Source organism: Peromyscus eremicus, chromosome 10 (assembly GCF_949786415.1).
Source record: "Peromyscus eremicus chromosome 10, PerEre_H2_v1, whole genome shotgun sequence".
Taxonomy (NCBI): Eukaryota; Metazoa; Chordata; class Mammalia; order Rodentia; family Cricetidae; genus Peromyscus; species Peromyscus eremicus.
Genome location: NC_081426.1, coordinates 26,881,981 through 26,897,270, shown reverse-complemented (window position 1 = coordinate 26,897,270; position 15,290 = coordinate 26,881,981). Strand labels below are relative to the sequence as shown.

The window sequence follows — 15,290 nt, the reverse complement described above, 5'->3', positions numbered from 1 at the left end:
AAAGTGGGTAGGTCAATATTTACACAAACTTAGAATATATCCATGTTGCTTGGTTTGCATGTGAGGTCCTGGTCTACTGCTAAAGTCAGTGTCTTCAGGCATAACTGTTGGATGATAGTTCTCATCTGCCGCTGTCCCTCTGAGTAATGAAGTTCATTCCCAAACTGTATTACATGGAATTGCAGACTCTACTGCAAATATACTAAGCCATGGAGTAAGTTGCCTACTTATTAAAATCATCTACATTTAGTCCTAATTTCACAACCAACAATTAAAGGCTTTGAACCTGCTATGGACTTGGACAGTTCCCTCTAAGGGAAGGGGAATTGCATCAGAAAGTACTGCTGGCTGAGTTCAGGGGCTACACAATACTCAGACATGCAGTAGGGTGCAGGTTAGTTATACAAAGCAAGACCATTGCCAGATTAAGAGCAGAACAGATTGAACTTTATCCTGCATGTGAGACACATTTTAAGGAGCTTAACTTAAAATGGTAACATAGTAATAATAGTTTCTGGGTTTTGGGGTATTGTTTTGAGACAGTCTCTCTCTAGGTCACCCTGTCCTGGAACTCACCGTGTATGATAGCCAGGAAATCAGATCCACCTGCTTCTGTCTCTCAAGTGCTTGGATCTAAGGGCATGTGCTATCACATCTGGCTGGAACTCTGAAACATTAACAGTTCTGGCCAAATTTGCATGTTATTTATTATATTTGTTTTAATTTTGTGACACTTAGGATCAATTCCAGGACCCTCATACATTCTAGGCAAGTGCTGTGCCTCTTGCCTACCTTCCTAGCCATCTTTCATGCAGCTCAAGCTTGCCTCAAACTCCTGATCCTTCTTTCTCAACCACCAGAATGCTAGAAAGAGTAGCATGTACCACCATCATGCCTAGCCTTTTATGCCTAGCCTGTTGTGTTTCTTTTTTAAGTGTATGAGTGTTTGCATGAAGTACATACGTGCGTGTCTTATGCCTGTGGAGGCCAGAATATGTCTGATCCCCTGGAACTAGAGTAATAGGTGGGTTGTGAGCCATCATATGGGGGCTGGCATAGAGCCCAGGTCAGACCTCTGAAAGAAAGAGCAGCCAGTGCTCTTAACCACTGAGCCATCTCCAGCCCCCTCGTTTTTTTAATATTTTATTTGGTCAGTAAATCTTGTCAGTGATAACGATCAGTAACAGTTCCTTCAAAATGAAAATCAACAGGTGTGATACCTGACTGAATGCTCCTCAGTCTCACCCTTTTTTTTTGGGGGGGGGGGTCATAGAGTTAGATAGGAATGGATTAATGCTGGCTTTGTGAGTATTTCCTAATGACTCTTCATGTACATGGGAAGGATCTTTTGAGACACATGGGATGAGAAAGAGGAGTGAGTTGGTTGGAGTCAGTTTTCTGTGACTGGAGCATCATTCTATTGTTAACTGTCAATTCCCTTGGGAATATTTGCTATATTTTTGTGGTCCCCAATATAAATCATTTTGAATTTAAAGCCGGTTTTCTTCCTTTCTTTTATTAGCGAAACCTTGAAAGTCACTTGTTGGCCCCGGCTGAGATTCCAGGCCAGCCTGTCCCTAAAAACATCCTACAGGTATGTTACAGTCTTAACACTGATCCCTCAGAGTGACCTTTCTGTGGCAGACAGAGATGTACTGTTGCTGCCTAAGGTCATTTGCTATGCTGCTTACCCCAGTGGGTGGGGTAGGATGGTTTTAAATGTTTCTGGTTTGCCGGTTTACTGTGGAACTTGAGTACCTAATCTGTGTTTTTAGCACTAACTTAAAGCAAATGTTAGTAGCTAAACATTTGGGGAAACGTCTTACATGTACAGATGCCAGATCCTCAGTAGTGCATGAGAGTCATTGGCCAGCTTCCAAATGTGAATTCCTATTTCAAAGCTTTTGACTGGAAGGAAGAAGTAGGTTTGTTCACAGGGATCTGGCATTTCTGCCTATAGGAACTTCTGGGTCAACCGGTTCAGAGACCTGCTTCTTCCAATCTTCTCAGTGGCCTTATGGGGAGCTTGGAGCCTACAGCATCTTTATTGAGCCAAAGAGCGCCCTCTCCTCCTATGTCACAGGTGTTTCAAAATCGAGCAGCCTCAGCAGACTACCTTCATCCAAGGATACCATCACCACTTGGTAACTAGTGCTTTAGCAGTGATGGGGTTGAACCTAGAGCCTCATGCCTACCAGTTAAGCACTCCACTATTGATTTAGGTTCCCACCACAGTAACTGCTCTTAAGCCTGTCGATCTTCCCTTATGTCCAAGTAGGATAGACTTGTTCCCTAGACTCAGCAGTCTACACTTAAAGAATTTTTAAGGAAATGTATAAATGAGTCATCCTGATGGATGCAGAGAGTGTAAAGTCAAGGTGGAAGATAGTTTATCATCCAGCTGCCCTTCTAAGTCAGTATGTTCATAGTAAACTTCTTTGTGTAGCTCTTTAGTTTTCTTGTTTAGATAATTTAGCTGAAAAGTTTAATTTGGATTCTTAGGTCTATCCTTGATAAAGAACTTGAAGAAAGCCAGGAGGTGATAGTACACTCCTTTAATCTTGGCACTTGGGATGATAAGGCAGGAGGATCTCATGTTTTAAGGCCACCCTGAGCTACATAATGAGTTAGAGGCTACATGGGGCGCCGGTCGCAGTAATGACTTTGTGGTGAGCAGTTGAAGCTGGTAAACAATGAGCTGTGAAGTGCTGTGTTGGTTCAGAATGTGCCTGAGAGCTGTCTTAGTGTTTATGCCGTCAAACCACCGGAGGCTGCCAAGCTTCTTGCCTTGGCCAATCCAATCCCTTAGTATTTGTCCACAGTCCTACAGACTTGTGTGGAAACTCTGACCCTCGGAGCTCTGGACTCTGCTTGAATGCCAGCTGGCCTGTCAGGCATGGCCGTTTTGCTGAATGGAAATGTTCTTAGCCAGAGAGCTCTCAGCTCTGAAAAGGACACAGGTGACAGCTTAGTGGAAAGAAGGTTACACCAGCAGTTGAGGCCATTAAGAACTTTGCTTAAGGTCCACGTATACACACTGGGAGGAGAGGGGAAGACGTCTTATCAGGCCAAAGCAGCAACACTTCCTGTTGAGCAAGCATCAACATGCTGGTGGGGATGCTTATGCTGTCCCAGGCACTAATGCTTGACATTCATTGATTCTGGAACTTTCCTGGCAGGTTTCCCATCAGGACCCCAGCAGCTACTTGGAGATCCATTCCAAGGCATGCGCAAGCCCATGAGCCCTGTCACAGCCCAGGTCAGGCTGAGCTCTTCCTCTGGCCGGTCCAGTCTCCTTGCCTTTTCACCCTTGCTGTTGCTTGTGGGGTAGAGAATTGAATTGCAACAATGAAATACATGGTTTGCTCTGCAATGATACTTTAGTTCAAGTTCATTCAGAGGAGAAAATTGCTGAGTGATGAATTCTATTTAAATTAAAAAAATTTTAGATTTATGTGTGTGAATGCTTTGCTTCCATTTACGTCTGTGCACCACATGTGTGCTCATTGCCCAAGGAGTTTTCAAAAAGTCATCAGATCCCCAGGAACTGGAGTTAAGACATTTGTCAGCTGCTATGTGGGTGCTGGGAATTGAACCTGGATACTCTGTAATAGCAATAAATGCTCTTAAACACTGAGCCATCTCTCATCCCACTATTTAAATTTTAAAAATTATCCTTTGGTGGACAGCAGCGTAACAGCTTAGTTTTTGTAATATCGTTTTCTTAGCTGCCTTATAAGCCATGAGACAGACCTTTGTGGAAAATTGAACTTCCTCGTATTTCACTGATTGTCCCTTGCTATTCTGTTGAGCAGATGAGCCAGCTAGAATTGCAGCAGGCTGCTTTGGAGGGGCTGGCCCTCCCACATGACCTTGCAGTTCAGGCATCGTCCTTCTATCAGCCTGGTTTTAACAAACCACAAGTGGATAGAACCAGAGACGGACTCAGAAACAGGTAAACCACTAATCCTACTTACGCAGATTTGGGTACTGATTTGTAAATAGTCTTCTGAGATTGGTAAATCACATATACGTGTGTGTGTGTGTGTGTGTGTGTGTGTGTGTGTGTGTGTGTGTGTGTATATATACACTTATGCAGATTTGGGTACTGATTTGTAAATAGTCTTCTGAGATTGGTAAATCACATATACGTGTATGTGTGTATATATATGTGTGTGTGTGTATATATATATATATATACTTACGCAGATTTGGGTACTGATTTGTAAATAGTCTTCTGAGATTGGTAAATCACATATACATGTGTGTGTGTGTGTGTGTGTGTGTGTATATATATATATATATATATATATATATATATATATATATATATACTTACGCAGATTTGGGTACTGATTTGTAAATAGTCTTCTGAGATTGGTAAATCACATATGTGTGTGTGTGTGTGTGTGTGTGTGTGTGTGTGTATATATATATATATATATAAACTTGCACATGGTGATCCACTGTAAGATGGGAATTCCATCCCCCTGCAGATGCTGTCAATAGAGGAATACAGTTGAATTCTAAAGGTCCTGCTGTGTGCCCTGTGCCAGTATTATCACTTTGCCCCCCTCTGAAGTAACCACTGTCTAACCTTTAAAAATAATCACTACTTTCATTTTTTTTATTCTATATAGTTTTGTATTCTTAATTTGTAAATGACTTTTGAGTTAGTTAGCTAAATCATAATAGTGTCATAATTGGACCTTACAATTAGTTACAAGTGAATAATTTTTAAAATTTATAGTGTTTCTACCAGTTAATTTCTTTTTCTTTTTACTGTGCCAGGTATTGAACTCGGGACCTTGAACATGCTAGACAAGCACTCTGTTACACACCCACACCATTAGCCCTTGTTTCTGCTATTTTGTTGTTGTTTGGTTTTTAAGGCAGAGGCAGGGTCTGAACTCTGTAACTTTGGCTGAACTGGAATTCCCAGCAATCCTCTGTGTCTGGGATTGTGATGGAGCCTGCAGCCGCCACCACCCCACACCCCACCCCTGGCTCTTTCCCTCCTTTGCCCTGCACCATAAGAGGATAATTTCCTTGAGATGTGAGTTTTGTTCACTGTTGTGTCCCAGCACTTAGGAGGCAGAGACAGGCAGATCTACAGAGTGAGTTGTGACTTTCAGGACAACCAGGACTGTTACACAGAGAAATCCTTCTTGAACCCCCTCCCCAATAAATAAATAAATAAAAATAAATAAATGAATGAATATATATATATATATATATATATATATATATATATATATATATGAGATAAGTTTTGTGGAAACCCCCAGGTTTGGGGTTCTTTCCCATGTACACTTAGAATACATTGCTCATGTTCTCAGACTTCATCTCAGGGTAGCGTAGTTAGTGAATACTGATTGGAAAGCTTACAGATTTAGGATCCCACCATTGCCTACGAGTCAGAAGATTTCAGTCATTAACGATAGGTATAGGTTGCATGAGTGCATATAAATAAGCTTTTTCTCAACTTGTTTCTATGTCAACCCTGTTTCCCATTTTCTTCCAGGCTAAGGGAGAATAAATAGAATGGCTAGGGATAGTGCCTCCCAGCAGAGGCAGGAGAATGTCTGCATTGAAGGCCAGCCTGTTCTACATAGTGAGTTTCAGAGTAGCCAGGACTATGTAGCGAGACCCTACCTTTCAAAAGTAATTTTTCTTTTTTTTTTTTTTTTTTTTTTTTAAATTATTTATTTATTATGTATACAGCGTTCTGCCTGCAGGCCAGAAGAGGGCGCCAGATCTCATTACAGATGGTTGTGAGCCACCATGTGGTTGCTGGGAATTGAACTCAGGACCTCTGGAAGAGCAGTCAGTGCCCTTAACCTCTGAGCCATCTCTCCAGCCCCTCAAAAGTAATTTTTCTTTGACAGGTCTGATCATAGGCATAGGTCAGAAGTGGTAGGGCATGATGAATGGACACTCCAGTTCTCAGTTTGATTTGAGATAGGCACCAGTTGTTTTGCAGACGATGCTAATTGGTGCTGCCCCCTACCTTCTGGAGTCTACCAGCCTCCAGAATGAAGGCTTTTAACCCCACTGGTGTAGTTTACAACTAAACTATATATATCAGCCCAGATAACACCACATGCCTAAAGTCCCTGTGCCTTCTCTCTGAAACTTTGTTCCTTCGTAGCTTCTTACTAGTCTCACCTAGCTTAATGCAGCCTCTTCCTCCAATCCTTTCTTTATTTTCCCACTATACCTTGTTTGGTATCTCCCATCTTGGTTTGCTTTGGGTTATTGACTGCTTCTACCACACAGAACTTTTGTCTTCCCTCAGAATTTAACATTACTTTTTCATATTTTGAGTGTTTAAGAAATTAAATTGGATAAGTGAAAGGTGTGCTAAGTTCCTAGACTGGTCTTCAGTTACATGGTTTTTGACTTGGCATTAAGTAGTCTGGAGCTGACACTGTTAATTGATCTGTTCACAGGCAACAGCGAGTATCAAAGTCACCAGCACCCATGCACCGAGGAAATTCCTCTTCCCCAGCTCCCGCTGCCTCCATCACAAGCATGGTCAGTGACCTTTAGTAACTGAATGGCTTTAAGATTTCTGGGGGTTGGGGATTTAGCTCAGTGGTAGAGCGCTTAAGGACCTGGGTTCAGTCCTCAGCTCTGGAAAAAAAAAAAAAAGATTTCTGCATCTGGTTATCTGTGTTATACCAGTGTGTTCCCTGTCTCTGAATGCCTTCTACAGGAATACTGACCTTTTATGCCTATCTATTTATTAGGTCTCCCCCTAACTCACTTTCTAGTAAAGTCCCTACATTGAGGAAAGTATGCTCTAGGAGATAGATGAACTTGTGCCAGGACACAAGAAGATATCAGTGCTTAAAAATACAGCTGGGCCAGGCCTAGTGACATACACCTAATGCCAGCACTTGAGAGGCAGAGGCTAACGGATCTCTGAGTTTAAGGACAACCTGGTCCTAGTGAGACCCTGTCTAAAAAACAAACCAGAACAGCTGGTGTAGGGAAGTAGAAGGACAAAGTGAGGCAGGAGGTGAGAGGAGTGACTGGTCACTTCTCAGGGAGTTCAGCGAACATGCTGGCAAGTCCGCCAATAGTTCTCTTCTGTTACGGGTTGTCTTATTCGATGTGGTAAGTCTAGTGTTACCACTGGCTTTTTTTTTTTCCCCCACTCCTACAGACCTTTATTATCCAATCAAAGCTGATAGATAAATGGGGAAAAAAACAATTGTTCTATGCTTCAGGACTCCATATGGGTCTCTGCACTAAACAACCCAAAAGCCTCTTGCGTTAGAGAAATTCTAGGAGTTTTGTTCATGAGTTACATCTTGTCTCCTACCTTTAAAATTTTGGGCATATGCATAGTAAAATCATTAAAAATAAAACAGAAACAGGAACAAAGGACCCTCATTGGTAAGTCCTACTAAGTGAAGATAGTTGAATTTTCTTGTATGCAATTGTTTTTACAAAAAACAAAAAACAAAAACCTAGGAACAAGGGGTATCATAAGTTCTGAGGTTGTCTTTGAAACATCCCTTCCGTGTTTACCAAGGTACAGTTCCAGCCATGCCCTTCCCCTTCCCTCCCCATCCCTGGCTAGATAAACCTGAGAAGAGAGACAGACCCATTTCTACAGGTGAACAAGGGCTGAAACTCTTAGGATATTGACTATTTGCCTCTTTGTGTTTTCTGCCAGTGGCTATAGACCAGAACATTAGAGTTGCCTCTGCCCATGTAGGCAAAATGGGGACTCTTCACTCTGTTGAATGACTTCACTGGTGAAGCCAGGCCCAAGGGCAGGTGCTGCATAGCACAGTAGTCAAGTGTTTCTAAGCATGTGCAAGAACCTAGGTTTAAATCCCAGTATCTAAAAGCAAAAAAGCCCTGGCGTCGTATTAGAGAAAGGTACTTGAGTGTGCTAATTGTGCCCCTCTTCTTTGTAGCTCTCTCCTTCCTTCACCCCTACCTCAGTGATCCGGAAGATGTATGAAAGCAGAGAGAAAAGCAAGGAAGAAATAGCACCTGGAACAGTGGTTCCTGGTGATGCTAAAGAGGATACTCAGAAGGCCAGCGAAGGTACCACTCCCCTTGTGTGTGTTAGAACGTAGGCATGCATGACGGCAGTATCGGGGAGGTGGGTTGGGTGAGCTCAGTCAGACTTGCTGGCTTGACATTCTGTCCAGCTGGGCTAACAGTGCTAGCTTAGGATTCCTACTAGTCTACCAAGTTGAATGACAAATTCATTTGGCATATTAATACAGTTCAGTTCTTTCTAACATTTTAAGTGTATTGCCTACAGGTATATCTCCACAAGAGAGCATCAGAACTTCTGGACCTGGAGTTCCAGGTGGTTGTGAGCAGCCGTGTGGGTTCAGTTCTTTAAGATCATCCAGGGCTTTTTAACTGCTGATCTTGTATCTCTGCCCAGCTCTTCCATGTGAACTGAAGATACTGTTTGCCCTGCCATTGGTGTAGAGCAAGGCACTTAACTAAGTTGGACTGCTTTTGTGGCCTGGTTTTACCAGTAGCTGTCCTTTGCCTGAAGGGTGTATAGAATATACAGGCTTTCTTTTCTGTTATAGGTTGTTGGTTGGTTGGTTGGTAGCTTTGTTTTGAGACAGGATCTCACTGTGTAGCCCTAAACTCACAAAGACCTACTGGTCTCTTACTCTCAAGTCCTGGGATATAAGGGACTTCCTCCTAAGCCTGATAATTTATGCTTTTTGTTTTTAAATGTTATGTCATGAATCTTTGAGTTTTTTGGGTTGTATCAGAAACCCTTTATGCATTGGTAGCTTAGTGTTAGAATACTTGCTTAGCATGTAGAAGGCCATGGGTTCATGTCTAACACCCCTCAAGGAAAAAAACAAAAAACAAAAAACAAAAAAACAAAACACCCCATTATTCCAGCAAGGAATTAGAAGGCCTCAAAACTTGGCATCTACAGGCCGGAGATATGGCTCCAAGCACTGGTTGCTCTTCCTGGGACCTGGGTTCAATTCCTAGCACTCTCATGGCTGCTCACAACCATCTCTGACTTCAGCCCTGGGGTATCCAGTACCCTCTTCTGGTCTCTGTGAGCACTGAACTCACATGACGCACAGACATAGGTACAGGCAGAACACCTATCTATATACATAAAATTTAAAAAAAATCGAGGTTAAAACTAAACACAGTTTTGGCATCTAGTCCTAGCTCGAGACCTTAACTACTTTGTGACCCTAACTCAACTCTCCTGGGCTTTTGGAGAGTTGCAAGTATACATGTCTACATTTAAGGCAAACCGCATTCCATGATATCCTCTAACTGGTTAAGAGGAATCAACGAAGAATTGTCAGCTTTTTAAAAAGATTTGCTGGGCTGTTGGGAATCGAAATAAATTGGGAAATGTTTTCAATACCAAAATATTCTGACTGAATCCTTACAGAGAACCTGGTGTCATCTAATCCCATACCCAGTACTGATCACGCCTCTTCTCCTACGACAAATCCTAAACTTTCGACATCACAGCGTTCTTCGTGCTCCACCCCACTGTCCCAGAACAACCGTTATACCAAAGAACAAGACTATCGACCTAAAGCACCTGGGAGAAAAACACCCACCCTAGCACCCCCAGTTCCAGGAACACCTTTTCTCCGCCCCACCCACCAAGTTCCCTTGGTCCCTCATGTTCCTATCGTTCGGCCTGCTCACCAGCTTCACCCGGGGTTGGTCCAAAGGTTGATAGCCCAAGGAGTACATCCACAGCATCTTCCAAGTTTGCTCCAGGCTGGTGAGTCTGACTGGGTGTGGGTGGTCAGTGGACATTGCATACAAATTGCTGCCACTAAGTAAATGTTTTGCATTATGGTAGGTATACCTAAGTAGTGGGTTCAATCCCCTTAGCCCATTAAGAGATTAGGAAACCTGGCTTTGGCATTCATTTAAAATTGTGTCTGAGTGTGTACTTGTGTGTCCTGACACATGTATGGAGGCAGAAGCGGGCGGCTCTCTGAGTTCTAGGCTGGCCTGGTCTACAGACCTGATTTCAGGACCACCAAGGCTACACAGAAACTCTGTCTTGAAAAATAAAATGAAGTAGCCTTTCAAAGATTTTAAAAAGTATGTGCCACCACACCCAGCTACCCAGCTCTTTATTCTAACAAGTTTCCAGATCGGCAAAAACTTGAGGTCAAATTTGCACTTTGTACGCCACTCCACCTCAGAAGTTTCTTCTTTCTCCCTATCAGGTGTGCTTCCCCCTGGGATAGACATGGCTCCTCTACAGGGAATATCTGGCCCACTCCTAGGTCAGCCTTTGTACCCTTTCTCTGCTGCTAGTCACCCTCTCCTGACCCCTCGTCCTGGGACCCCTCTGCACCTGGCAGTGATGCAGCAGCAGCTGCAGCGCTCAGGTAAGGTTCAGGGGTGGGCCAGGCTAGCTGAGCACACCACAAGTGCAGTGAGGGATCACTGACTCTTTGTTCCTTAGCTTGTCTTAGTAAGAACAGGTGTCACTAGAGAAACGGGGGACGGGAACTGACCCGGGCAGTCTTTGAGGTTATTATCACTGCAAGGACAGTGGGAGGCAGGCATGCTCTGGCTTTGTTTTTCACCCCTTTGAAGGCTGAGACTCTTTCCAGAGATGTGGTCATGTCACCCTTGGTGGGTTTACAGGAGTACCTTAGCTTTCCTATGTTAAGTCATCTAGCATTCTGTACTTTAGGAAGCCCTGGAGTGTCTGTCTGTCTTTGGTAAGACACTCCACCCCTGAAAGTAACAAACTATTCCAGCACAGTAGGTCAGAAAATATTATCAACAGTGACAACAGAACGTGGGAGTGAGAGTAGCCAAAGGCCCTCTTACTAGATTTGTGACGTTTCTATGGGTGGGGAGTGTAAACAGGGCTACTTTACTGCACTAGTGACACTATTCTCTCCATAGTTCTGCATCCTCCAGGCTCTGGTTCCCAGGCAGCAGCTATCAACGTTCAGACTCCTCAGAATGTGCCCAGCAGGTCAGGCCTGTCGCACATGCACTCCCCGCTGGAGCATCGTACCAGCCAAAGGAGCAGCTCCCCTGTGGGCCTTGCCAAATGGTTTGGCTCAGATGTGCTACAGCAGCCTCTGCCCTCTATGCCCACCAAAGTCATCAGTGTAGATGAACTGGAATACAGACAGTGAGCACGGCAGGCGGGCTCACCCATCTGGACCTATGGTGGCACCCTGGTCATGATGCTCATTCCCCATCTTTCTTTATGGGCTTTTACATTGGAGCACATTGTGTGAAGGGGACCCACATACCTACGGGATCTACATAACAGAAGGCTGTTAACCAGTCGAATGGCGCCTACATGGTCCAAATACAAGGGACACAATATTATTAATCCTCGATGTCTTTCTTTTATAAAATATGTGAATGAAGTGTTGGTGTCTTCTAGAGGTGACACCTAAGGGTTCTGAGGAAATAAAATGTACAGACCCTTATGTACAGACCTGTGTATAAACTTTTGTACATACGTATAGGATAGCTTTTTTTGAACTTATACAGCTGTACATAAAGTAGCTATTAGTTAGGCCTGTGTCAACGTTTGATTTTTTTTCACTTGTATATTTGGGACTTTTTCTTTTGGTTTATTAAAAGTTGCATATGCCACGCGTGTGAATAAAGTGACTGGTTCTGTATTCATTTCCTCCATGAATCTCTCGTTTCTAATACTGAACCAAGATATTTAGTAGATTTCTGTGTCACATTTAGAAGTTCTGGACTTTTTACTGCATGTAAAGTTCCCATAGCATTAGTTTAATTAATATTAATGCTTTGTAGGGAAAGCATTCTAAAGGACTGTTATCCTGATTAAAGGTTTTTCAGTCCTTTTATTAAACTTATTTTCAATTTGCCCAATTGCTAGATAATTACAAATTTAGGGCTATAAACCCCATTTGAACTCCACTGTGAAGATTAAAGTATGCCATGCTCCATTTCACAGCACTCTGTTGGGTTTTGACTGTAAGGAGTACAGCCTGTGGCCCCCAAGTCTTGGCTATCGGTGATACTGGTTATAATCCTTCGGCTCCCAACTCTGCTCTGCACTCAGGGCACAAGAAAGGGGCTGCCTTTCAATAAAACCTGGCTGTGAATTAAGCATGAGGGCAATCTGGTACTTCCAAATTTATTAGAGGCCTGTGGGAGCCCGTTTTTCGGGTTCCTCGTGGCTTTACCCAGCAGGTCTGCATAGAGGATGATTAGACCACGGGCCTAAGTGCAGGTGTCTGGGATGGTCTGCACTTGGCTGTGCTGGGGGAGGAGGTCTTTTGCTCCACCCCTTGGCGTCTCTATAAAAACCCTGGGGCAGAGACAGTCGGGGCCCATTGGAAAAGGTTCCGGGCCCTCTCGAGGCTATCCTTTATTTTCTATCTGTTTATCTCCGCAAGATTCTCCGCAATAAATCCTTCTATCTAATATTTCCTGCTGCTCGCACTCAAGAAAACTCTGGGGAGCTGTGGGGGTAAACGCCCCACAGAGGCCCTCACACTGAGTGACTTCACAGCCTGAGAATCATGCTGTGTAGACTGGCACATGCTTTCACAAGAGGAACCTGGAGAAGGCAGTTCCCAACTGTCAATGGAGGAACACAGTGTACTTCCCTGTGGGTCCTGCTTGAGCCAGTAGTGGTGGGGTAAGGTAAGGAAGAGCTGCCAATAGGAAATTACTCTGCAGGCTGAAGCTGGTGGAACAGATAAGACAAATGAAGGCAAAGACTAACTGGCACAATAAAGCACAAAGGGGACAAGGGAAGGGAAAGGTGTACAGAAGCTAGATAGATACACAGCCTTTAACATTGTATTAACTGGGCAAAGGTGGAGGAATCCGAGTTCAAAATCAGCCCTACATAGTGAGGTTCGAGGCAGCTTGGTCCACCTGAAACTTGGTCTCAAAAAAAAAGTCTATGAGAGAAGAGCCTTAGAGAAAAGTGGGAAGACGTGCAGGGAGTAAAAGGTAGGTAGGTCTTAGCCAGGCATGTGCCTCATACCTGCAATCCCACTACTCCATTAGGTTAACACCTGCAGCTCTAGGCCAGCCAGCCAGAGATTCACACTCAAATAGAGGGGGAAAGGGGTCTTTGGAGCAAGATTGTGGTCATCTAGTATGCACGAAATGATTTTGAAGCATTTGGAACTAGAAAGAGGTGAAAAACAAAGGTTTAAGAGAAGCTAATAATGTGAGAGCAGCACACAAATCTACCTTCAGACCAGGGAAGATGGCTCAACAGTTAAGGAGCACTATCTGCTCTTCCAGAGGACCCAGGTTACATTTCAAGCACTCACATGAGTGGCTGACATCCGTCATTAACTCCAGTTGCAGGGCATCCAACTCACCTCTGCAGTCACCAGGCACACATGTGCATAGACATACACAAAGGCAAAACACCCATATACATATTAAAAAATAAAAAACAACATTGAGAGAGGGCAAGTGAGGTAAGGAAAATAACAGTTGTTTCCCAGGAGCAAGGAGTCCTTGAGGAAGCAGTAGGAATCAGAAGTGGGAATAGTACTATACAGAGGGACTGGGCCTTGCCACTCTTGTAAGTCAGGCTAGTCAAAGATGGACACTAGCCCTTCTGAATGACACACACAAATGAGACAGAACGATAATTTACAGGAATAAACACAGTTCTCAGTTCTAATCCCTTTATCAGTGATTTAATGAAACAAACTGATTTGCTAGTCTTAGCTACATAGTGAGACCCTGTCTCTCTCTCTCTCAAACAGAACCACTGTATTCTCTGGATGACATTTAGCACTAGGCTCCAGCAAACACTTTCATTTTGGGCAGTCAGCTGTCCAAAAGAGCCAACAAGCTGTAGTGAATAGAGTAGGTGAGAGATGAAACCATATGACTTCTGTGGAAACGCCACTTCAATGATTAAACTAACACTTCAGTCTCAAATGGAGCGTTACCATCCTAACTAAAAAATGGTCCAGAATAGTCTGCTTAGCTATCCTAAAACCAGGAAAAGAAACTGGGAAATTTAAGCCATGTCACGAGACTCAAGCACCAGTCTTCCTGAGAGCTCAGGAGAAAGGTCTTCAGTTTAAGACTGTACCTCACTGGGCATGGTGGATTATATAATGCCTTTAATCTCTGCACTTGGGAGGCAGAGGCAGGAGGATCTCTCTAAATTCAAGGCCAGCCAGTAACAGCAACCTTGTCTTTTTTCTTCAAGACAGGGTTTCTCTGTGTAGCCCTGGCTACCCTCCTGAAACTCATTCTGTAGACCAGGTTAGCTTCGAACTCAAAGACCCGCCTCTGCCTCCCAAGTGCTGGGACTAAAGGCATTCGCCACCACCGCTGGCTGAGACTTGTCTCAAAACCAGAAAATAATAAAGAATGCACCTCTCTAGTAGCCTGAGGCAGTAAAGCTTAAGAGACTGTAACCTGGGCCTGGCAGTGGTGGCGCACGCCTTTAATCCCAGCACTTGGGAGGCAGTGCCAGGCAGATCTCTGAGTTCGAGGCCAGCCTGGTCTCCAAAGGGAGTTCCAGGAAAGGTGCAAATCTATACAGAGAAACCGTCTCAAAAAACCAAAAAAAAAAAAATAATAATAATAATAAGTTTAACCTGAGACTGTATTTGGTTTGGGTCATGCATATTTTGTGATAATGTACTTGGTAGCCTAGTTTCTGTACCACATATACTATGTACATATACTTCTCCAAACAATACACCTAGCTACCCCAGAACCTCTTTCAAACCCTCACCTGCATCAGGACACACATATTCCCATAGTAACAATCAAATTTAGAAAGTTCCTATTAAGTGGTTCCCACTGTTTATGAATAGGGCTGGGCTGGCCTTATCTGGTTCTAGGTGTATACGTGGTAATGCAAACTGTCTTCTAAATAACTACTAGGGAAAATCTAACATACCATTTTATGCCTATTCGTGATTGGGCATGCAGATGACTGAAATCAGATCTAATTTGGGAAGTGGCATATGCAATAGGAAAAATGAATATAAAACATATAAATAACCAGGTGGCGGTGGTGGTGATGATGGCACACGCCTTTAATCCCAGCACTTGGGAGGCAGAGGCTGGTGGATCGCTGTGAGTTCGAGGCCAGCCTGGTCTACAGAGTGAGTTCCAGAACAGGCTCTTAAACTACAAAGAGAAACCCTGTCTCAAAACAAACAAACAAACAACCTATAAATAAAATGGAGAACACCAAACCCCGGTATGGTGGCACTTGCCTTGTGAGGTAGAAGCAGGAGGGATCACCTCTGTGAGTTCAAGACCAGCCTGGTCTACAAAGCTGG

At 43.6% G+C, this 15,290-nt stretch overlaps 1 protein-coding gene across 3 annotated transcripts in view; it reads left to right on the top strand.

Annotated features, from left to right (window-relative positions):
• Positions 1-11,667, top strand: part of Eif4enif1 (eukaryotic translation initiation factor 4E nuclear import factor 1) — a 39,470-nt gene extending 27,803 nt beyond the window's left edge. For all 3 annotated transcript variants that reach the window (XM_059275648.1, XM_059275646.1, XM_059275647.1), the window contains exons 11-19: positions 1,523-1,594; positions 1,961-2,144; positions 3,180-3,259; positions 3,816-3,955; positions 6,453-6,537; positions 7,935-8,067; positions 9,419-9,763; positions 10,221-10,385; positions 10,915-11,667. In XM_059275648.1, the coding sequence (XP_059131631.1) occupies positions 1,523-1,594; positions 1,961-2,144; positions 3,180-3,259; positions 3,816-3,955; positions 6,453-6,537; positions 7,935-8,067; positions 9,419-9,763; positions 10,221-10,385; positions 10,915-11,153 (1,443 nt within the window). In that variant the 3' untranslated portion in view covers positions 11,154-11,667. The remainder of the gene's footprint in view (positions 1-1,522; positions 1,595-1,960; positions 2,145-3,179; positions 3,260-3,815; positions 3,956-6,452; positions 6,538-7,934; positions 8,068-9,418; positions 9,764-10,220; positions 10,386-10,914) is intronic.
• Positions 11,668-15,290: the final 3,623 nt, after the last annotated feature.